The sequence below is a fragment of the Apium graveolens genome, chromosome 3, assembly GCF_009905375.1.
Source record: "Apium graveolens cultivar Ventura chromosome 3, ASM990537v1, whole genome shotgun sequence".
NCBI classification, from domain to species: domain Eukaryota; kingdom Viridiplantae; phylum Streptophyta; class Magnoliopsida; order Apiales; family Apiaceae; genus Apium; species Apium graveolens.
The window spans coordinates 69,400,339-69,424,547 of NC_133649.1; the positions used below are offsets into that span (position 1 = coordinate 69,400,339).

General features: G+C 37.7%; 1 protein-coding gene across 3 annotated transcripts; it reads right to left on the reverse strand.

Annotated features, from left to right (window-relative positions):
• Positions 1-390: 390 nt before the first annotated feature.
• LOC141712393 (serine/threonine-protein kinase ATR) lies at positions 391-16,176 on the reverse strand. 3 transcript variants are annotated; one of them, XR_012571590.1, is made up of 17 exons: positions 15,927-16,176; positions 15,226-15,370; positions 14,316-14,428; positions 13,530-13,858; positions 13,213-13,337; positions 12,192-12,336; positions 11,475-12,050; positions 11,325-11,400; positions 10,007-10,322; positions 8,530-9,783; positions 4,767-8,151; positions 4,110-4,673; positions 3,280-3,903; positions 2,618-2,812; positions 1,905-2,161; positions 1,274-1,473; positions 391-697 (listed from the first exon to the last, which is right to left on the reverse strand). XR_012571590.1 is itself a non-coding variant. In XM_074515316.1 (15 exons), exons 1-15 carry the CDS (start codon positions 16,111-16,113, stop codon positions 1,994-1,996), a joined length of 8,202 nt encoding a protein of 2,733 aa, XP_074371417.1. In that variant the 5' UTR covers positions 16,114-16,176; the 3' UTR covers positions 1,701-1,993. The 3 variants fall into 3 exon arrangements, 1 of the variants encoding a protein (XP_074371417.1); XR_012571591.1 differs by lacking the exon at positions 14,316-14,428 and having other exon boundaries at positions 15,927-16,064; XM_074515316.1 differs by lacking the exons at positions 391-697; positions 1,274-1,473 and having other exon boundaries at positions 1,701-2,161.
• Between the last annotated feature and the right edge of the window lie 8,033 nt (positions 16,177-24,209).

A 24,209-nucleotide genomic window follows, 5' to 3' on the forward strand; every position in this document is an offset into this window, starting at 1 on the left:
AGTTTTTGAAAGCCAAAAAAAATATGAAAATATAAAATATTAATTAAAAATAATTGAAAACACATTTTAAAGTTGTGTTTTATTATTAAAAACATTAAATGAGACTGATGTTTTTATATTTAACAAAAACATAAATTGAAACTGGGTTATAAAATGACAATTAGGACCAATTTTTTAAAAAGTGACATTAAGGATCATTTGATTAAAAAATTGATATTTGGGCCTTTATTCTAGATCGTGTAGGTATTTGCCAAATTGTTCCACTTTCGGTCCACTCCAGTTTTAAGAAGGATTGAACAAGAATATTGCAATCATCCTAGAAAGAGGGGGGGGAAATGGTGCATTGCGCGGACCAAAAAGTCATTTAGTACCAAAAATTGCCTTTTGTGGGTAAACTGCATTAGGATTAGGGATCTGTTCCACTTCACAGTTAAATCTATTTCTACATTTGCTTGAAACTCTTCTTTCATACAAACGTGCAAAAACCCTGACATCAGGTACCACTACCAGAGTGTCACTGGATGGATATTTTGTTTTTTTAAGAAAACGGGATACTAAAAATTGTTACCCCTGCTGTTTCATCCAACCAAGAGAATCTTGCTCATTCTCTTCATCCGGTTGCTCATACAAGGCTTGAACCATATTATATACTAGCAATAGCAAGTGCTTCCTTTTTATCACTTGATATAACCAAATCCTGCAATAGCATGCATGGAAATTAAAAACAAAAACAATTGCATTCCTGTCTTACTTGACTGGAGTACTAACAACAGCCTCAGGGACCAACAAAAACTGTTTAGAGATGAATGCATGCACATTTCTAATATTCAATTTAGGCCATCATGATCAGAATCTCATTTTAAAAGCACGTTGTCCTAGAACTTTCAATACACACATGACCGGAAGCAAACTAAATGATACTTCAGCATGATTTGCTATTTTTCAAATCACAGATGCATAGTACAAAATTTTCAGAGAAGTAACTTTGGAAAGGCTGGAGATGTATCAGGCATTTCAAAAAGCTGCAAGATGGAAGTGCAAGGAGTGAATTTTAACCATACTGTAGATATTTATAACATGTCAACTTTCTGAAGTCAAGTTGAATTGCTCTTTATTAATAAACCACTGGTAACCATTATCTACCAAACAGAAGATGCAAAACAGCCACTTCATTATCTAAAATTCATTAACCCCTAATAAAGTGAAGACCTATGCATGACATGAAGATACACGACCTTAACAAAAAAAGACAATGAATTTATAATTTCTTTACCAGCACATCACCCGGAGAATGACCCGTACTTCAATTTTAAACTGCTGTAGCTTTTATAGACCCAAAACCTCGTGTCTATCCTGAGAGCACCGGGATAGGATAGGCATTAGGAAGCCAGCAGCAACGAAAGTTAAGAACATACTGTTTTGCACTGTGTCAATCAACCTGAATAGGTTTCGCAAGCCTGTGGATAGAATAACCTGCACGCTGACACAAACTTCATGCACCTGATAAACCTTAAACAATCCATATAGTTGAGCATATAATGGATGTGCACTGAAAATGTTTAAAACATTGGTGTTGGGGATTCTTTATGTTGATTTATGGGATGATGAGTTAAATTTCAACAAACTAAGATTCTACATGCACCTAATGCCAAGGTTCAAAAACGTCAAGTGAGACAATATTTGTGAACTAATACAAACTATCAACCAAATCGATCTTTCTGTTGCATTTAAAATATGTCGATCTAGAAAGCAAGAAATGACTAAGAATACAAGACCACTCTTGTTTCGATTAACTTACTATGTGATAATATGATAAATCTACTTGGTACAAATACAGACATAACTAGGTATACAGGCATATATGTCAAAGACGTCAGTTAACAAAATCAAAGTTTCTGTTTTACCCGGCCACCAGCAGAATATTTCAATAGTATGCCTATGTAGTTCTCACATGGAGAATATGGTAACTAGTTTGGAGTTCCAGAAGCAAAAGTCAAAACCAAGGCATCCACCAAATATACATCTTCCCAAGATTTTCATGTGCAACTGCTTCAGCAATCAAGCGACGAGCCTGACCTTCTACTGCAAGTGGCAAAGAGGGTGCTGCTCTAACACCAACAACTACTCCTTGTAGCCGTGCTTCAATATTACTGATAGCCCTCTGCAGTTTTCAGAAAGTACAAGTTTGAGGACACATCTACAGCTCTACAAGAGATTTAGCCAACCGGTAGAGATGTTTAGACTAAAACAATTAAAACCAAGCACACACGCACACATATACATACCCACGCATATTTGAAGCTATTAGCTACACCTATTGTCTAATGTTCAACATTACACATCAGCCGATTTACTTTGGAGGATTGGGCTTCTTTCAATAAAATATGGAAGCCGGTGACTTCACAAACATATCAGAGTGTAATATCTACAAATTTAAGCAGGAATGCTCCGAAATCTGTATCCCCAATCCATCCTTTACAGTACCAGGCATAAAAAACTGGGCATACTTATGCTCAATGCAAAAGATATATGTAATAATGAAAATGTCATTCGACTGGACGTCAGTTACTGAGTTAAGTTGTGCATATGATTATGAATGGAAAGGTGAAGAAGAAACCTGTGCATGGGGGTTCTGGACTTCCACCCCGCTGGACTTGTGTGACTTGGTCCATTCCACTAAAGGATCGTGAATAAATGTTTCCAGAACACTCATTAGAGTTTCTCTATGTGTCCTTAGTACAGAAAGTGTGATCTCACAGACTTTCAAGAAGATGCCCTCATATCCGGTAATCCCCAAGCCATCAATCATATTCTGCAAATCAATTTCAAGGATCGAAATTCAAAACAAGAGTCTGATAAAAAGAACCAAATGGTGTGAACTAAGTGTATTGAATAATCCACACTTGGACTAAAGTCAGAAATTTTATTTTTTATAGTAAAGTTGCTGTATAGGAGCTGCAAATATCCAGAACTTCTTGTCATGTATTCTACTAAGAGTGGAGAACCATTTTTATAAAAATTAGTGTGCTGTTTAAAGAAAGATATATACTTGAAAATTGTGTGAGTTATTTTCAGTAACGAAGTACCCCCTCATTCCAAAATTTAAGCAATAAGACTTGATTTGCAAAATCATGCATAGTTTATCAAGTAAAGATTGGTCAGTTTTATCATTAAAGAGAAATTGATGGTGTCATTATTTAACACTTCATCTGCAAGAAAAAAAACATAAACCTATTCAATTAGTTCGGTACCAAAGAAGTACATCGGGTCTTAGCTTACCTGTGTAAGTCTAAAAGGCACCAGCTCAGGTTTCTCCAATAGTAAACCTTTGTCAAACAAGCAACTGAAATCAACATGAACACAATCACCTGTTGTAGAATCAAATAGTATATTCTCACCATGTCGATCTCCTAAGCCCACTATATGTCCAACCATTGACCAGACTGCAGTAGTCTGTGCATAAGCAACCCGAGCACGAAACCAAGCTGCTGGTTCAGAAAATGTGTTAAGAAACCATTTGTGGAAAACTGGAGGGAACATTGGAAGTATTTTTTTCTTTAGCATTTCATCCTCCGAGATTTTGCCTTGACACTGATCATATATGCGCTTAATTTGTGGATTGGTTTTCTGTCTATCAAACTTTCCACAGCTTATATAAATGTCCTGGAGTATATGACGGAGCCCACGAGTGTGAGGCACCCATTCTACCATACCACAATCTTCTGTAAGTGGTATCACTGCAAATGTGCGAATATAGAGCTTTCGTCGGCGACTTTCAGGGGATTTAGATAATAAACGATTTATCATTGCATTAAATTCCATCATACGAGCATCTTTCCTGAGGTCATCCTTTGGTTTGCAGAGGAAAGGACGTTCAATACCATCGCTGCCCAGAAGAACAATCTGTGAAATAAAAAAATGAATTATTATAGCAATATTTGATGAAGGCGGTCATATCAAATAAAATATTATTACGAATGAATATGACAAATAAAAAAAGATGATTTGTTCGTTATTAAGGTCATTTCTAAATTATACCTTGAAGCAGCAAACTTGCAATCTTTGACCCACTTTACTGTAAGTATGTTGAAGGAATACAAGAAACTAACCTTTTTGGGCCTCTGGAGTGATGATAGAATCTCAGCCTCATCTGCTATTCCCAATATTGTTGGCAGATCTGTCGCAAAAATGCTAGATGAAAGTGAGCTGGTCATTTTTTGTTCATAAGTGGGAAGACTAACAGTAAGTGATTGTTGAAGAGGCATGATGATTTCTAATGGCATCATCCTTTTCAGAGAACTGAATTCGGTCGAAATGTTAATCACCTTTGACTTCGACTGACCCGCATGGAAGCACAATCGAATAAGATGATCAATAAGAGAGGCAAACTGCACAAACAATGGTTTTCCATCTACAAGAGGAAAATCTCTTCGTGCTTCTTGAATAATTGCTGCAGCTGCCTCTCTTCTCGAAGAAACAGTAGATTTTGAAACTGCTGCCATTATCCACAAAGCTTGTTGCGGAAATTGTTTAAGAACAGAAGTGATGATCCTTTTGACCAGTCTAACAATTTCGTCATTTTGATGGCAAATTCTAGAAACTAGTTGAGGCAGAACTGTCAACCATTGATAGGTTGGCAAATCATTCAAACACCCTCGCATAATACCTAGCAACTGCAAGAGGGAAGAAAAAATTACCAACACATAAAGCATGAATAAGAGGAAGACTAAAATGTAGATAGAACTACAATGTAGCAAGCTGCTCACTTTCCCGCTGACATTTTTCATGTCTTTATTGGATGATGAGCCACTCCTCTGGTAGATGCTGCCGAAATCAAACCACAAAGTCAGCAACCTTGGAAGAGCTTGAAAGAGGTTCCGGTGGCCTCTATGGAGTCCCTTTGCATAACATATCAGTGTATCAGGAAGGTAAGACCACCACAGCTTCTCCGTATTTGAACTCACAGCTGATAGGATGGTTTTCGTTCCTGAATCAGAATTATCTTCTTGCCTCTTTCTAGCATCAACAAGCACCTCATCATAATACTTTGCCAGATAGAAGTACCCCTTCTCCCATTTTGGTTGCAGTTCCCTGACTCTAGCATACAAGTTTATCACATCTTCCTTCTGTTTTTGCCCAGTATAGTGTGTCCACCTTGAATAAAGAAGGAGGGTCTTTGCAATATCGAGATTCTCGTTCATAGCCTGAGTACTGCATGGCATACGGGATATATTTAGAGGAATCAGTGAATGGCTAGTGATTGAAGATATTGTGACAGAACCTACAACCTCCACAGGCATGTTCAGAAGCGACTGTTGAAGCTCTGCAATGGCACTGTCAGATTGTCTAGTGCTCCACATAAGTTTTGCCTTTTCCATATGAACATTAGGTGAACCCAAAGCCTTGGCTTCTAAAATTGCTCGATTTGCCGTCTCATAATGTCCAGCCGAGCGACAAAGCTTGGCATACTGTAGCCAGCAGTTGCCAACTTGAGTGCCAAGCCTGCTGGCTCCAAAAACCAATCTCCGGAAAGCCAGAAGTGGCTCTCTTGCCCAGATAGATGGCTGGGTAAATCTGAGTCGACTATCCCAGTTTTCCATTCTTTTTGCAAACTCCGGTTCGCTAATATGAAACAATTTATCCATAAAAGATTTACCATCAAGTAGACAGTGGAAATCCTCTAGTTCGTGCAGCATATGAAGCTTAACAATGAACGGGTATGCCCGCGTATATGAATCCATGCCTGCAGCAGCTAGAGGAGCTATCAGAGCTTGTTTTGACAGTGCAATCCTCTCAACAACAGAATATTGGTCTTTCCTCATAAGTGCCTGAAGAATTTTTGCGACATCCATGTCAAAGGATGCATTACTTTCGGAGCTGCTACAGACTAGACCTTCTTCATTAGCCCCATCCAGAAACTCATCCATCAAGTCCCACCTGCCAAGTCTCCATGCCGCCTGAACACCTTGCATACACCATGTTTTCTTGTACTGGGGTATCCTAGATATTAATCCATCCACATGGGTTACCACAGCCTGCAAATGACACATGTTTAATAAACAATTAAGGACATCTGAGTGCCTTTGAACAGATTTGGGTTCCATCTGCAGGGCCTGCTCACAGGAAGTCAATACTTCTGCCCAGTTACCTGCTTTTTTATTTATTACGAGCTGGTCTTGTAAGCTCTTTGACTTGCGTAGACATGCCAATCCAGATAAGCCATCAGGCTCATCCAAACCGCTGTATATTTCCATCAAGTATGTAACATCTTCATCTTCAAAAATGCCACCCCTTTCTGCAGCTGGATTAAAAGATCCTGACTTTTCCCGAACATGAGACTCAAAGTACAGCAAGGACCTTGCATAAGCTTGACACTTGAAGGAGGCCTTTGCAAGGGTTACCTTAGGAATGGCAGCCAAGAGCTCCGAGACGTATTTACACTGCACTAGTAACTGGTTCGAATCAGATGAAGGATCTTTACTTTGATCCTTTAACTTGGAAACCTGTTGCTTAGAAGTGGATAACTGGAGAGACTGTGAAAGAGCGAGTTCCTGTTCAACATCATCCATCCACTGGCCAAGACTATCAAGAAGTGTAAAAACAGCTTGAATACAAACTTCACTCTTTCCAGAACTGATTTTAGGAAGAGCAGCTGCATTACTCCCTGAAGCAGCTGACTCTAGAACATACAAGATCTCCTCTGTTATGCCATGGCGTGCCTCCTCATTACCATGGCAGACAGCATTAAGGACTAGATATGGCAGCAAATATGTTGCTGTTTGCACATCATGACGTACAATTCCTCGACATGCGGTAAAGATACTAGCCCGAGAACCAGTCGCATGGACAGTAAGCTTCTTTATCCAGAAATAAATCCATGTTCTAAATGACATTGAAGGCCGGTATATAGGACCAACAACAGCAGAATCTGCCACATTTGGCAGCTGATATTTTGATGTTAAACAAGGGGCTATAATCTCTTTGACATAATTAGAAAACCGGTCCCAAAGTATCTGACCTCTCCCATTCATTTTACAAGATGTGTTGTTGGTCCCGATTTCAGATACAGAAGACTTCGATGATTGTTTACCCTTGATTGTCTGCGATGTAGAAGCTGCAACATTTTCATCAAGGGATGCTTCACAACCTGCTATCTTTAGCAACTCTTGTATTGCCAATGCAGCTGAGTCCTGGATATTGGTGTCGGGAGCAGCTCTAAAAGCCCTGGCTAAGTGCTTGTGGATCAACTCAAATATCAAGTCATCATCTGAACATGCAATTTTGAAACGCTGGCTTGAAAAACCCTTTACCTTGGCAGGATCAACTGCACCAAGTGCTCCAAGGCAATCAGCACAAACCAATTTCAGACGTTGTCCAACAGAAGTTCTTGATTCTTCAGCACATCCTTTAAGAAGAGAGGCAATCAGAGAGCTCAATACATCTGTATCTGATTTCCCTTCCCCATTGACAACAGCTGTAACAGCTTCCCTTTTCAGGTTCAGCAGTTTACTCAGCTCACATGCAACCATATACCTAACATTCAAATTCTCGTGATTTAGCCCCTCAACAACATCTAGCAACTGATCTTTCAAAGTAATCACCCCTCGTGCTTCTTCTATTACTTTGTTTACTTTTGCAAGGGCGGAAATTCTGGGCAAAAGTGTGAACTCACGGATATGCTGCTTTAAAATGGATCTATTTTCAAACACAAGTTCTTCCAATATTTCCACAATTTTATTCATGTGTGAAGTTGAATTTTCTTTATCTTTCTCTAAGAATGGAGTAAGGGCAGCAAAAACTTGAGATATTACATGTTGAGTACTTGATGGTGATACTTTCCCTAATTGCTTAATGAAGAAATGCAAAACAGCAAGACCTTCATTCTGAAGTGATTCTTTATCAACAGCATGCATGAGAAGAACCATTAGTTTTGGCACGTACGTGCTTAGGTGGGCACCCATCATGCCTATCAGCATTTCAATTCGTTTCATGGCTTGAATCTGCAATGAGATATTATCTGAATGAAGCATTTTTCTACTGATTCTGTTGAGAAGACCAGCAAAATGATTTCTCAGGAAGCCTGGAAGATCATCATCAGTGCCAGTCAGGATTCCTGCGACTTCTTTTATCACCTGAGGTACACTAGATAACCTGCAAGTAATTTTATATTACAGTAAATAGATTTCCCTTCAATCAACTGACAAGTACATTACAACATGAAGTAAGATTTGTGTAACGAAACTCGTATACAGAGATGGGTAAATTACATAATCAATTGTGTTCACTTTTAGGTTCTATTTTACAGTTGTGCCAATATATGCAGCTGCCATGTACTATTCTAGCCACCACTGAATTTAAAAATTTTTGTTTGACTAAACTCTAAAGGAAGTAAATGGATCCCTAAAAGAATATAAATTATAAGGTACAAAGCTGTTGAAAATCGACGTGCCAAGCGGCTGTATATACAGTTGGACACAAACTATTTGACATCAGCTTTATAATATATTAAAACAGAAATAAATTACATACCTTTTGCTTGTTGCATCAAAATCACCCTCATCCACAAAGCATACAAGTTCATCTAAAAGTGCAGGCAACGCAGCTGCAAAAATTTCCTGCTTATCCGATTTAGCATGCTCGTGGTAAAACAGCAAAGCGGATTCCAACAGTTGTCTATCTGCTTGATGAAGAGCAAAAGCAAGCACCTTTGGTATCCAGTCAACTATAAGTTTTACCATATCTGTGTCCAAAAACTTAGCCAAGTTATTTAAGGTAACAACTTGTAGATCGTTACTGTGCTGTGTTGTGACAAGCTTCGGAAGAACAACAGGGATTAGTCGTTTAACAAGTTCATTCATTTCCACACTAAGTACAGAAGCTGCAAATTCATTCACCATTTCTGGCCTAGTTGTAAGCCTAAGACAGAGATAGTCATATAGCGCATCTCGAATATAAACAACTTTGTTAAGGATTTCTTCTAAACCTCCTTTAAGATGGAAAGAACAAGATCTGTATATCAATCTTGAAGCAGCCATTCTCACAGTCACATGTGGATTATCAAGTTGATCAACCAACAAAATAAGAGCGAATAAGAAGAGTTGATTGTGTGTATCAACTGCATTCATGATCTCCGACGTGGCTTCAAGAAGAGTATCATACAATTGGGGATCATCTGCGGTTGCCAGAGCATGCTTGATCTTGTCGAGAAACTTTTGTTCTTTAGTTTTAGTTCTTGCTTCTTCATCTAAAAACAAACAATTCAAAATAGGGTCCTCAAGGAAGAAGCCAATTTGTGTACTGAATGCATCTCTCACAGCCTTATTTCTGTGAAAGAGTAGGAAGTCAATGCATTTTATCCATGCAGCCCTTGTTTTAAGGAGAATATCAGTGGTCCCATGTGCAAGGACTCGTCGAATCATTCCAACACAGGAAATTTGAACCTCTTCCGATGAATTATCATATAGAAGATCAAAAAAAATGGACAGAAGCTGAACATAATCGGTCTTCGAATCAAACTGCAAATCTAGATTTTTACGAGGATGCATGTCTAACGAATATAACCCAATACTATCTGCAACACTCTGATCACACTTTGAGCACCAAAATCCTCGCATGAGGTGATCAATCGACCAATTTAGCTTCTCACTATTCATTTTCAGGAATAATTTGCACTCAGACTCAAGAAAACCAACTCTAGTACAAGATCCACAAAGGCATGCCAGATAACCAAGGGAATTTGGAATGATTTTCCTAATCTGCTCATTACGCTCTCTCTCCAGGTACCTGTGCAAAAGGAATAAACACAACTGAGATTTTAAAACAATTCCTCGTACTGTCAAAATATTGTAGAATGCCAAGTGGACAACAAGCAACAGAAACATGAAGCAGAAGAGAATACAACTCTGCGAGTAAGAACCAGAAAATTCAGGAAAGCTTTTATCAAAGGTACAGGACTTTTGAAATAAAGGTACAAAAGGCAAACATGATTAAAAATTCTTCCTCTTACCCCATCCTTTTTAATATATGTGTCAGCATATTAGAACCAGACCAGAAGACTATCACTGGCATAGAAATAATGGCTTCCATCCTAACCACTTCAGCTTCATCACTCAGGCCCAAATCCAGCACTTCAAGATTACTGCCACTTCGTGACAAAGAGACCATCTTAGACACAACTTGAAGAGACAAACACTTTGCCTTCCATTGTAAATGGGGTTCGATGTTTCCATAAGAATTGTTCCAAGGAAGCTTTAGGACATATTCCGTAAACTCTGCAGCACTATTTTCATTTTGGAAAAGTTTGTCCTCCGTGGAAAGGAAGCCTAAGTGCATGCAAGTATTGGACAGAAGGCAGTTAAAGTAATTTTAAAAAAGAAAAGATAAAAGAAACACTTGTTACAGTATATGAAAGAAATTTGAAGAACTTCTTTAAGGTATTACCACAAAGCACATAAGAGTAGGAAAATATGGAATAGTTTTAATTATACAGTGCACATCCATTAATACAGCGGAGCAGTTAAGATCAACATAGATGTTTTTGCCTACATTCTTACTAACTAAATTTTATTAATTTCTAGGCCATCTGATTGGGAAATGACCCAAGAAATGTGATAGATAATGCCTTTTACATGACCCTGGAGAAGGGCAGAAATAATGCAGGGATAATTCAGAGGATGGAAGCAATAATTATGTGTAGTACAAAATTAGCACCTATACCGCTGTCCAAAACTTCATTTTGACAAACAAACATATCCTTAAAAGAAATAGAGTACCCTAGAATAAAAGATAACATCTAATCTGATTCATGAATAAGAACTGTGAGCAACTGTCCTGTTAAACTTTGGGAAGCATCTAAAATCATGAAGAGGCCAGACATTCAGATCTAGAAAGCTTTAGCACATCATTCCAAATTTTGCTGACTGATGTAACTACACCTTTAATCTTGCCCTCACATAAGATGCCATCCATGATCCAGCCACATCTGACTTACCAACATAGCTTTTGAAAATTTGGCCAAATATCACCGGAAGAATGGTACTAAAATGACTTAATGTACAAACTTGTCTTTTAGTACCTCTGATTTTAGATATTTAATTCCCCTGATTATGCTAAAACACAACCCTTTAAGACTTGATAAATACCTATCTACACAGTACTAAATATTATGTTTTCAATTATTTACATCATGCTTTTTGTTAACTTATATAGGTTATAAATAAGGGGTGCCTGGACAAGTTTAGTTGGACAGAGTAGTCTAGTATCAGTATTACAGATATACAAATGGAAAATGTGCTCAATCATTTCGCCTCACTCAATTGTCTTACGTTCTGTAAGCAGTACACAGTGAATTGCCTGAAGAAAGATGGATAACTCAAGTGTGATGGGAAGTCCTTGTCTGGCCTGTTAAATATGAACACCTATTAACACAGGGCAAGACTAGTTCATTACAATAACTAATTTGCATAGTAACCTACCTGCGCGCAGACCCAGGAAATCCAACCACGCATATGCACAAGAATACATCTTGAAACTTCGGTGTGGACATATCCACAGAAAACAATGCACAGCGTGCTAAGAGCCATTAAGGCAACATCTGGAGCTAACGAACTAACTTTATCATCAGGAGGTTGTAGCCGTTCAAGAAACAAAACAAGTGAGCTGCGTAAGTAATTGGCATATTCCTTTTTACGTTCAGAACTTATATAATTAGGTTTCCCCATATCCTGAAAGTCTGAAGTACATTCGACAAATACTTCATTTTTTTTATGGCGCTTTGCCTTGAGAAGTTCAGGAGCCTGACTAGACCTTTTCTCTCCAACCCTCGAAACTTCAAATTTGTTGTTCGCAAAAGGTGAAAGGTCCAAACCACTATTGTTTTTTGTTACTTCTGTAAAAAGATCAGGAACAAGTGAAGATAGGGCAGCCTGAAAGCACTCTGTGAATGGAAAAAAAGGCTTCGAGGAACAAATCATATCAAAGAGAGATTCAAGCATCCAGATGTGAGGGGCACAACTTTTAACGATTCGGACATATGCACTGCACAACGCAGCCTGTGGAAGCAGAGAGATAGAGTAGACATTCATCATACATACCAAAGAATAAACTGATTACTACAATGAAGAAACCAGAATATTCAAATTTAGTCTCCCAAAAAGTTGAGTACAGATCATAAATTAGTATTTCAACCTAACCTTTAACTCTGGACTTTTTGTATTCTGCATTGAAACAGCAAAGATATTGACTATATCTGTAGCAGTCACCTTGACAACATCATCAGGACAAGTCGAATGAAGCGCATGAAGGCATTCTCCAAGGGAGGAATCATAACTTGTATTACTGTCATATTTATTATATTAGCTTATTAACATATTATCCCAGACATGACATCAAAAAACCTAGATTTTTGCCAAAAATTTAACAATAGCTATGCTGGGCAGATAATTCAGCAGTAAAATATCCTTAATATTATTCCCAAAACTTACTATCCAATTAAAGATTGACTGCTAGTGGACATGATAGATGGTGTGAGCTCAAACTGATTTTAAATTTCTACAGTCAGTCCTTCCGGATGCAAGAAGGAAAACTTATGCTTATTGCCAAGGAACATATTTGTAGCTTTATTGATAAGTGTAAAGGTTTTAAATGCAAATCAATATCCATAAAGCTACTCATCAAATAATTTCCAGCAAGAACAAACGTTTCAAATCATATTCCAAAAGAGTTCTGTAAGGATCAAAATATTTGGTGAATGCATTAAGCTGTAAGTATTTTATCCCACAAACAAGGTTCAGCACTGAACTTGTGACAAGCTAAACACGTCGTATTTAAGGTCCATCCGCCCCTAAAACAAAAAACTACTTACAAGAAGTCACCAGTATCAATATCTACAAATATCACATATAGCATATAACCTCTTCTAAAAGCACGTATAGCCAATACCACTTTCCATCTTTTTATCTTTTTCATTTTTTATAACAACCAGGCATACTATTACCAAAAATGGACAGAAAATAAACAAGCTTAAGCGTACTCTCTCCACTCCAGATACATACAATTCCTTTCCAATAAATACATTCAGTTATCTGTATTCGGTTGGCTATTTGATATTAACAGATAGTTATTACGAATGTAAGCATGCAAAACAAAGGGAAAAACATTAGAAAGAAAAGATTAATAATAAAAAGGAGGTGAGTATCAAGTAAAGGGACATACCTGAAAACCCAAAGTTTCTCCTCGTGTTCACTTAATATAGTGGATATTGACCTAATTATTTTTTCACAAGGAACCATCTCAGAATTCAGGACCGCTCCAATAACACGTGTGAAGTCAAAGCAAGCCTTCAGAAAAATATAATTAGTTATATAGTAAGTGCTCCAAGTCTTATATTACACAGGAACAGACTCTAATGGTAAACAGTATTTAAATCAAGAATTTAGCAGTTAACGGCTTGATGCTTATTAATAGTATACTTCATATCACGTAGATATTATACTATTATAACAGAAGATATTATCCAAACTGCTACCCACCATTTGCAAATCAGCATTTCCATAGCACAAAAGACTACATGCAGCCACAACACATGAAGTGTTGATGAGTCCTTCAACATATAGTGTTCCTTCAGTCAAAAATTTAGAGAGAAGCTTAATAGTCCAAGTAGCAAAAGGCTGCCACCTGCTTCTGCCTGTCAGGTTGATCAAAATACCATAGCCAGTGGTAGGCTTGCTGCAGTCTGGAATGTCACTGAGAAGAGCAGTACTCGAGATACCACCGAGGGATTCATAGAAACACTTTAAAGATACTTTACTAGGTTTTGAATGGCCAGCAATATCAGGCTGCAAAGCTACGTACTGCAAATCTACATTAGAACATAAAACAAGTTAACTAACTCACATGTCAAAATCAGGATATTACTCATTTCCAGAAGTAGATTTAATGGATCAAATCAAATATATCTCTTTTCTGGAATGAAGGGAGAATATTCTACTAGGAAAGCTAGGCAGCTAATGAAGTATATCAGAGAGGGAAAGCTAAGTTGAATGGCTAATTATAATGTAATATAACAGTTCCAGGTCATCCACCGGATCAGTAAGCAAACAGAAGGCACAAGAAGAATGCAAAAGTGAGAAAAAATGAAACACGTGTCAAAGGTTTTTGCAAAAAATAGGCAAGAGATTTTCTACAAGGTGTAAAAGCATTAAAGGGAGAGGCAGGAGCGTGCTGTTAAATGATATAAACATCAATCAATGATATATTCCGGTATACATTATACATTAAGCCTCCATAACTGGTCTATGTAAGTTGTGCAGTGAGACCTTCAATTACCAACATGGTGTCCATAAAGAATTGCCGAAACATATCACGATCTCCAGTACGCAGCAACGATAAAAGGGATCCAACTGTTTCAAAAATCACTCCATGGCGCGAACTGAAAAGTAAAGTTAACCTGTTGACTTCTGACATTAATGTAATCAGGCATGTTTGGAAGAGAAGATAAAAGAGTTTCCAAGTGCAATAAAACCATATAGTAATTTAGTATGTTATGAATCAACTATAGTGTGAAACTGAAGCTTTAGTTAGGATCACTCAATTAAAGCAACCATTTGCCTAGTCATTCAGGGTATGTGAGCCCTTGAAGTCATTTAGTATTTCAGGTAGTTTTTTATATTTGAAGTAGTCTTAAGTTCCTGTTCATTTGGTTGTCGTGTGAGGTAGGGAGTGCTCAGTCTCTTTATTGAAAAATGTGAATGCCGATTAGAAAAATAAAAAATGTAGAACAAACTGTCTAAGGCCTGGATACTACCAGTATCATCTTAGAACACAATTACAAGAGAGAACCCTGACAAAGAGCATCTCCCATGCAATTTTTCACGCCCAGTGCGCTTCTTTCACGACATGCATTGCTGGCATGGTAGACCGGTCTCAACATGCAGTACTGTACTAATAATATCAAAATAACCATATACTCTGCTAACAAATTTTAATTTGTCATTTACATTATAACACAATTAGGGATTTAGGACTTCCGTAAAAATTCCCTGTGCTAGCTTGCAACGAGATATATCAATTCTCTACGGTCGCATACTTGAATTCTGATGCACAGATGCTCCCAATTACTTTGCCTTCAAGTACTAATTCTAATAGCACAATTTGCACAATAATCTGAACATAACAATACAAGCTCTAAATAAATGCGTAGAAAAAGGTCTAGCAAATTGAACTTACCAGAACGAAGGCTCCGCGAAGAAAGGCAGAATGCGAAAAATGACAGGCAAAACAGCAGCAGAATTTCCATGAAAAAAAACTCCGGGAATGTTGTTAGCAGTATATGTCAAGAGCTTCAAAATTGCAGTTACTTCTCTGTCATTGGCTATTCAGACAAAACCAAAAAGCAATATAAACACAACAGCAACTACACAGTGTGTATCTATACATACACATACCTAATATGAATGCGATTATACGTTTATTAGAGAGAGAGGGGAAATGAATTACAATGACAGTGTATTGTAAGGTATATAACAAAATCTAAAAGCCGCGCGAATATAACAGCAATTATACAGTGTGAATTTACATAAGTAATTATCCAATAAATTGGAGAAGGAAAAGGAGCTACAATTTTTACTAGTGTATGTACACACATACAACAAACACGAAAAATAAGTATGAACATAACAGCAATTATACACAAACAGACCTAATACAACAAGTAAATTAAATTATTTTGAGAAAATGATCTACAATAATACACACATACCTAATCCGAATGCGATAATCGAATAAATACCGAAAAATGTACACAGCATAATACATTAAATGTGTAAAAATAACAAAATTAAAACAGGAAAATGATCAAAACAGCGAAAACATAGTGTAAACTTATACAAATGATGTATAATATGAGTGTTAATTTACAAATTTCGTACCAGAAGAAGAGGGAACGACATAAGTGTGGAGGAGATTGGGAATAACAGCTCGAAATCGAATTTCCAAAGCGTCGTCGTATTCAGTTTCTCCAGCAGCTGTATTGTTTTTGTGAAGTGGCGGTGTAGATGAAGAAGCTGCTATTCTTTCTCGAAGTTCGTGCACTAGACTCGATAAGTTCTTCGCCATCGAAACCCCTCTCTAAGCTTCTCTCTGTTCCCTCCTTTTTCAATTGAAAATTGTTTTGTCGTTTTGTCGAGAGATTGATTAATTTATTTTTTGAAATAATGATCAAAATAGCTGATTCCGGATGTACGAAAATATTATGTCGACTTAATCCTGCATTATAGGAGTATTATTTGAACTATCCGAAATATGTTGGACCCCAATAAAATCGGGTATGTCACAAAAAAATTATTTTCTTATTTTTTGTGTGTAAATATACTTTTTATAAAAAAATATATTATTTTTTTTGTGAAATACATGTCTAAAAATTGATACGTGGGCATATAACCAAATCATGAAACGTATTTCAATTTTAGAAAATAAATTAGACCGAATACCCAATCATGAATAGTGTATGCTATATAGTCAGTTTCAGAAAGTATATCATATTATTATTTTTGGCCACATATCTCATATTTGATATTTACATCATCAATTTTAAAAAATGTGTTAATTTTGGATTACCCAAAATTATATTTTATTACAAATTTGAAAATCATATTTCACTCTATTCTAATTATACGATAAATAGTTAGTTTATAATTCGAGAATTCAGGAATCTTCTTCTTTACTTATATTTAATATATATTTAATATATACTAGTTTATTAAACCGCACTTGGCAACAAACTTTTAAAAGAATATTCCATATTTTTTTTGTAATTCTTATCTAATCTTGGTCATTCTGAAATTATAAATAATAAATAAATATAATAAATCAAGAAGTTTAGAAAACCGTTTTCTCGTTAAATATATTAATTCCAATGAGTAGCTCTCTCATTATTTACAAATCTAATATCATAAAATTATATTATTTATTAGTCAATACTCAATATAATATTTTTTATATTTAATAATATAAAAATGTGAAAATATAAAAAATAGGCTGAAACGATGCGAGAGGCGCCACCTCACCGTTCTCGTATTCTTCTTTACATAAATATAATAATAAACTCGTATTTTCGAGTTCACGCAGTCTACACAGTTTAGGCATATATTCAAAAAATCAATAAACACAATGTTTTTCGACAGCTCTCACGTCTCCCGCAATGGTAAGAACTTTCAATCGGGGCAAGATGGAGCTATAGAAGCTAAGGATGGTGGAGCTAAGGCAGTAGGGAAGCTTGTTCGGGATGGTGGAGCGAAGAAGGGCAAGTTTGATGATGGTGAGCAAATTCTTAAGGATTTTGTGTGGGCTTATAAAGATTTGTTGGATAAGCAGACTGGTGAGAGCTTCTTTAGGGGGGAAAGCAAGCAGTTACGTAAGCGTTGAATCGGATTCACTGGGGAAGCTTGAAGGCCAGGGGAGGGATGGAATGGAAGGTAAAAGAGAAAGTGTCTTTGAGTAAGAAGGATCATTTGGGTGCAAAGACATATGCTCAAGTTCTAGAATCTACAGTTGATAGCACGGATGTTAATTGTGTGAATAATAATAGGGAAGGGGAATGGCAGGTGGTTCAAAGTAGGAAGCATAATATAAGTTGAGTTCTAAGCCAAGCTTTACTATCTTTTTGTATGATATTCCCGAGAATATCAAATCTTGGGAGATATGGGATTTGTTTTAAATCGACTGGGAAGGTGTTGGACATAATATAATCCAGGAAAAAGGATAAGAGAGGTAAGAGGATAGGATTTGTTAAGAATATTTCAGAATTAAAGGTTGGGACAATTATATTGAATGCAAAAGAGAAAGGGGGGTTGTGTTCTAAGATTATGATGAGTCTGAATGAAAAGACAACAAGAAGGGTCCATGTTGTAGAGGATAGAAAGATGTTGAATTATAATAATGGTATGGTTTTAATCAGAAAGGGACGAATTTAGGGCAAGAGAAAAAGGTTGTTGAGCAAGATGAGGGCGAGGTGAAACATGATAAGAAAGTTGTTGGACCCGTTGGGTGTAGAAATATTTGAATACATTGAGGCGGTAGTTTATAAGGATGTTGAAGAGGGTCTATTTGAAACAAAGGTTGCTTTCTCTAAGATAGAGGAATCGGCTAGATCTCTGCAGAATAAGTTACAACAAGAAGGTAGAAAATGTGAATGTAATTGGCTTAAGCTCTCGCAAATTTCTTTTGGACAACATGAGTGAAAGCAAATTGGACGATTTTGGGGATAAGGTTATCAAAAATGGTTCAGTCACATGAGAAATTTTGTTGATAAAGATTTAGTCTTACCTAGAACAGCTTGGATACAAACTTTGGGGATTCCTATGAATGCTTGGTTGGAAGAGAACCTTAAAGGATATACAAGATGGATGGAGATTGGATAATGTGATTAGGTCAAAATGATGGAGAAAGCGATTTTTTTGACCCAATAGTTTGTGTATCTACTGATAGAAAATGAAAAATTGATGAAGAGATGAATATTTTAGTTAAAGGGAAAATTTATCCAGTAAGGTCTGCTGAAATAACAGATTTAGGCAATTTAAAAGGTAAAGTTGAGCCAATGTATATTTCAAGCAGGGAGATAAATTCTACTGTTAAAGAAGGTAGTGCTAAACAAGTTAGAACTTAAGGAGTTTGCGGTACTTGAAGTATTTAATAAGGATGAGCTAGTGTGTGCAATGAGAAGCTTGGCAAATTTTATTTCTTCTGCTAGAGCAGATGAGGTAACAAGATCAGTGATGGTAGAAACTGATAGCATGAATAGGAAGATTGATAGACCAGGAAAGCTAAATAAGGACAAAAAGCAGAGGAAGGGGAGTGAGTTGGAAAATAATGCTTTGCAAGAGGTAATTGAGCAAAGTAGAATACCAGTTGAAAGGTAGAAATTTGAGGATAGTAAAGAGATGGTAGGAAATGGAGTATTGGTAACCTTAGAATGTAGAAAGGATTCAGATTAATGCTTTAATTCATCTTATCAAGAAGTGATAGTGGAGAAGTCTGCCAGTATTGATTCTGTGGAATCAGTTGTTAACTCACATGGTTCGCTTTATAATGGGATTGTAAACCTCAAAGTAAAAGGCGTGGGTAGACCTAGAAAAATTTGTAGAAATATTAGGATTCCTTTTGATTTAAAATGCAAATATGGTTGAGGAACATAAATAGAATTGGTAAATGCAAAAGATTGGGCCTTATTTTCTAAATGCAGATAAATTGGATATAATATAAGAAAAGGAGAAAGGGACTGTTGAGGATGTAGCTAGGGAGATTATTGATTGTGCGGAGCTAATGGGGCTGGAAATGATAGGTAGTAAAGAAGTTATCTTGAGAAGGGTAGCAGATCAGTTACAAAAGGGAGATCTTTAAGTGGATTCTTGTATTGACTGGTTTGATTAGTAGTAAAGATCAATTATTTATATCAGTTAAGAACATCAAGGTAATATCATGGAATTGTAGGAGTATTAGTAATAGTGTAAAAATAAGGATGATTAAGGACTTGCTCAAGGAAGTGGATGCTAATATACTATGTCTGCAGGAAACAAAGTGTGCAAGTTGGAATAAGTTTTGGTTAAGGACAATTTGGGCTGATGATCAGCATGGCTGGTTGATTCAGAACTCAGTAGGTTTATCAGGTGGGCTTTTAATGGCTTGGGATGAGTTATTTTTTCAGAATATTGGGATGGCTTCTGTTAGGGCGAAAACACGCGCTAATATTCACGCAAGTATACGCGTTCGCAAGTAATATAGAATACTTTCTAGTTCGTTCCCTCAGAGACTCAGACTAAATTATTGTCTAATTTAACTCACTCACCAATGTATGATTACTTCTCAATGTTAAGATAATAACACTTAAAATTGTTGATTAAATATTAACTATAATTAACTACTTAATTAACCACTTAACTAACACTTCAATTTATCAATAATAAACACTCATGAGATCACAACTTCATTATTACTTCCGTCTATAGCCATTGTTATTACCTTTAGCATGTGACAGTGATGATATTAATCGAATAACACGAAACTGATAAAAGCCAACTTTCATTGTACTAATACCATTCTACCAAGCATCCACAATTAAGATAGAAGTCGAATAGTCATCAATTATGTTGAGTTCCCATATGTCTACAGAAATTGACAACACAACGATTTAAGCACAAGTTATTCTTTTTGATTACATAGGGCAAATAAAACTGTTAGAGTTACCCACTAATCATGCACAACGTACATGAACCTATGCTAGCATGGCAAGTTCTAAATCTCAAGATCCACCGTCGCTTCACAAGAGATTAACACCCTATCTTATATGTTCGCGACGCACATAAGACGAATACGCACAACCAATACTAGATATCATGCAATCATCACACACTAAAGTATTAAACAATTAACTAAAGAATTCCATAATAAATCCGTTGCAACCCCATGATCACGATTAGCCCATAATAGAACTTATCGCCATCATGGGTTCATATGAAATCATGATAAACAAACACAAGAAAATAATAACTAAACTAATTATATTAAAACAGAGTACGTCACAAGAATAAATAAGTCAAAGCAAGAAAACTAGCATCCAACGTTACAACGAAACAAGAATCACAAGAAAATATGCTCCCTCTTCGTTGCGGTGTGCTAAATCGGTCTTCTTCCTTATCTCCTTCGCTTCTTGCGTAAAACACAATCTTCTTTTTTTCCAATCCCCCCTGTGAAAACGTCTCAAATCTACTTATATAATAGTCCCATAAAACTCAGATTACATAGAAGTTGGAAGCCAAACAGAAGTAGAAGTCTAAAATAATTCAGCAAAATTCCCGACCCTGCGCGGCCGCTCAGCATAGCTGCGCGGGCTCGCGCAGGCCTCTACTGGAAAAAATCCAAGTTTGCTCCGTTTCTTCGCCGTAATCTGCCCGTTCATTTCCTCTCGCAATGGTGAACACATGCCAAGGCTTATTCTTGATGATTCCTCCCCCGAAATGCAACTAATACCCTGAAATGCATAAACACTAGAAAAACGCATCAAATACACAAAATACTTGATTTCAAGACACCAATTTAAGCCATTTTAAGACGTTCTAAGTGGTATAAAATGCCACTTATCACACCCCCAAACTTAAATCGATGCTTGCCCTCAAGCGTCACAGACTCAAAAACAAATAAAAATATGCATGAATGCAATCTATATGAAAATGCAGCGATCCCCCTTACTACAATTAATCAACCAAATTGTCATATCTCAACGAATGCAGTTAGACAACTAAAGATCAATAAACTCATGCAAACGGACATACAGCCAGAAACGTGGTGTGTGCAAATGCTTAACAGATATGCTTCGGAACTAGACCAATTACTATGACTAGACTATCCTCAAGGCAATCCTACGATTATACAAAGAATAAAAAAATTCTAGGCACAAAGTGATATTCAACACTACAAGAACTCTGGAGCTTACTACGGAATCGTGCTTTTTATTTACAACTCAAATGCTTATTTGACCGTGCAATGAGTGAGGTCCACAAAAGACTTATACCATGGTATCCATGTAACGAGCGTTAGATTAGCAGATCCCAGACTCTAAAAGCCTTAGGTCACTAGGCACAAAGTCCCCTAAGAACTTAATAACTCGAATACCAAAGAGCCCACTCTTGATCAATTATGCAATTTTTTTTTTTTTTTAACTTCTGAGCAAGTGCGTTTCGCTCCATCTTGCTCAACCTTAGACTACTCGCAACATATGCGAACCGGCTACTAGCCATTTGACGCCTAGCCACAACTAGCAACAACTTACATATTTTTTTTCTCCAAATTTTTTTTCTTTTTCATGCCTTTATCACTAAGAACCTATAATCGAATTCTAAGCATAATAAGTAGATTGACCTTGAAAACAACCAAATCATAACAACAATCTAGCCCTTACGCATTCTCTAAGACTTAGTGGACTTACAATTGTTTCTAGCATGCATATCAACCTACACAACTTAATATCACTTTAATGATATCACTACACTCGCATCAATATCACAATTCAGTCGATAAATTATTGCAAAAGAGATCATGGTAAATGCATGAGCTACATGACATTCATAAAAAAAAAACTATATGGCATAAATTATGCAACTATATGAACTAAACTATCATGAATATGCAACTAAATGACATACACACAATATTCCTTAACTACCACCCCCAAACTAAAAATCTTCACTGTCCTCAGTGAAAGTAGTAGAAAGGAACACAGGGTATACCTACTCGGAGTCATCATCATCATCACCCTCAGTGGGTGAAGTATCAGGCGGCGGGTATGCAGAGTCCTCACCAAAAACTGGCCACTGGATATCAGCTCCAAGGCCTCTAAAAGCAGTCCCTAACGCAAGGGTGAGCTCCTGAGCAAACCTGCTCTGCGTCTCATACATGGCATCCATCCGCCGTGAAAGCCTCCTATACTGGGCATCAACCATCCCAGCACCCTCCTGAGCTCTCGAAGAACCAGCCTCATCACGCCCTGGCCTGGCCATAGTAGCACCTCATGCTGGACGCCCTCCTGGAAGACGATAACCCAGCCCATACTCCTCAGGCTCACCACCGGTCCACTCCCGCATCCCATTCAGAGTGCCAGAATCAATTGGAGCTGCTGGCAACTGCAACTGCTCATGAGTCGGCCAGTTCACTCCCACTGCTCGGCATAGCTTCGTAACCGTGGATGCATAAGGGATGTTCATATGCTTCGCTCCCCTCAAAAACTTCAGAATTCCTTGGTAGATAAACTCACCAAGGTCCACATAGTACTCCTCATTCAGAATTCCCCACAACAACTGTGCTCTCTCAACTGTGACCTCGTGTGTATGTGAAGAAGGCAAAATATTAGCACAAATAAATGCATTCCATGCACGGGCATACCTGTTCATGGCGATCGCCGGAAAGTGACGATACTCATTATTGCCTGTACTGCAGGTCCAAACTGTGCCCGGGCGACAGAGAGTCGCACAAATCAAATCCAAGTCAAAATCCTCAGCAGTCTTTTCATTCCAGTTCTCCTCCTCGGGCTTCCTCTCTCGCTGTCCAATCACACGGCGAATCACCGCAGGATGATAATCAACCGTCAGCCCACGGACCACAGAAAACCCATTCTTTTCGGCCTTCGCGTAGAACTCGCGAACAACGCTCATCGGTACCGCTTCGGGTGACTCACAAAAAGCTATCCACCCCTTTTCTGCAATCATGGGTAGCAATTCACCATCCCTCCCCGATGGCAAAAACCCCCCTCTCCTTCAGAATCGGCTTCCCCAACAGCCTAGTGTACTCCTCCTCCGCGGCTCTGTCAGTTAACCGAGGCCTTGCAGCAGTACCCCTCGATGAATCAGCAATAGGAACTGTGCTGATGCTGTCAATAGTGCGTGCTCTCTTGGGTTCCATTGATTCGTGAATAAAAGCGTGTAAGAACTGATATTTGATGTTTGTGAGAGGGTTTAAGTGTAGGAAGTTTTGTGGGAGATATGTAGGATAGGTGTATGTATATATAGGGTGTGGATTAGATTAGGGTTTGGGAATGAAGGGATAAAATGATGGGGTAGTGGGAACAAATCGTGGGTTTATGGGCTAAAACTGTTTTTGTGTTTTTTTTTCTGAACTGTAAAAAAAATATTTCTGGTGCTCGACCCCTGCGCGACCGCTCAGCATAGCTGCGCGGGCGCTCAGCTTGCTGCGCGGCCGCTCAGCATAGCTGCGCGGGCGCGCAGGGGGTCACTGGAATTTTTTTTTTCAGCCCCTGTTTTCTGATTTTTTTGTGTTTTTGGATAGGTTATTAACTTCTAAGGGTTCCTGTAACAATAATTCATGGGTTGCCTCCCACGCAGCGCTTCTTTTTCATCATTAGCTTGACGTTTCGTACCTTGCTCAAGTAGTCAACAAAATGGCGCTAACCACTTCTCGATTTGCCATGTCCCCATAGTAGTGCTTCAACCGCTGACCGTTAACCTTGAATGCTTAGTCCGGATCATTCTCAAAAATTTCCACCGCTCCATGTGGAAACACAGTTTTGACAATAAAAGGTCCAGACCACCTTGATTTCAACTTCCCAGGAAAAAGTCGGAGCCGAGAGTTGAATAAGAGAACTTGTTGCCCTGGCACAAATAACTTTGGATGTAGCTTCCTATCGTGCCACCTCTTCACCTTTTCCT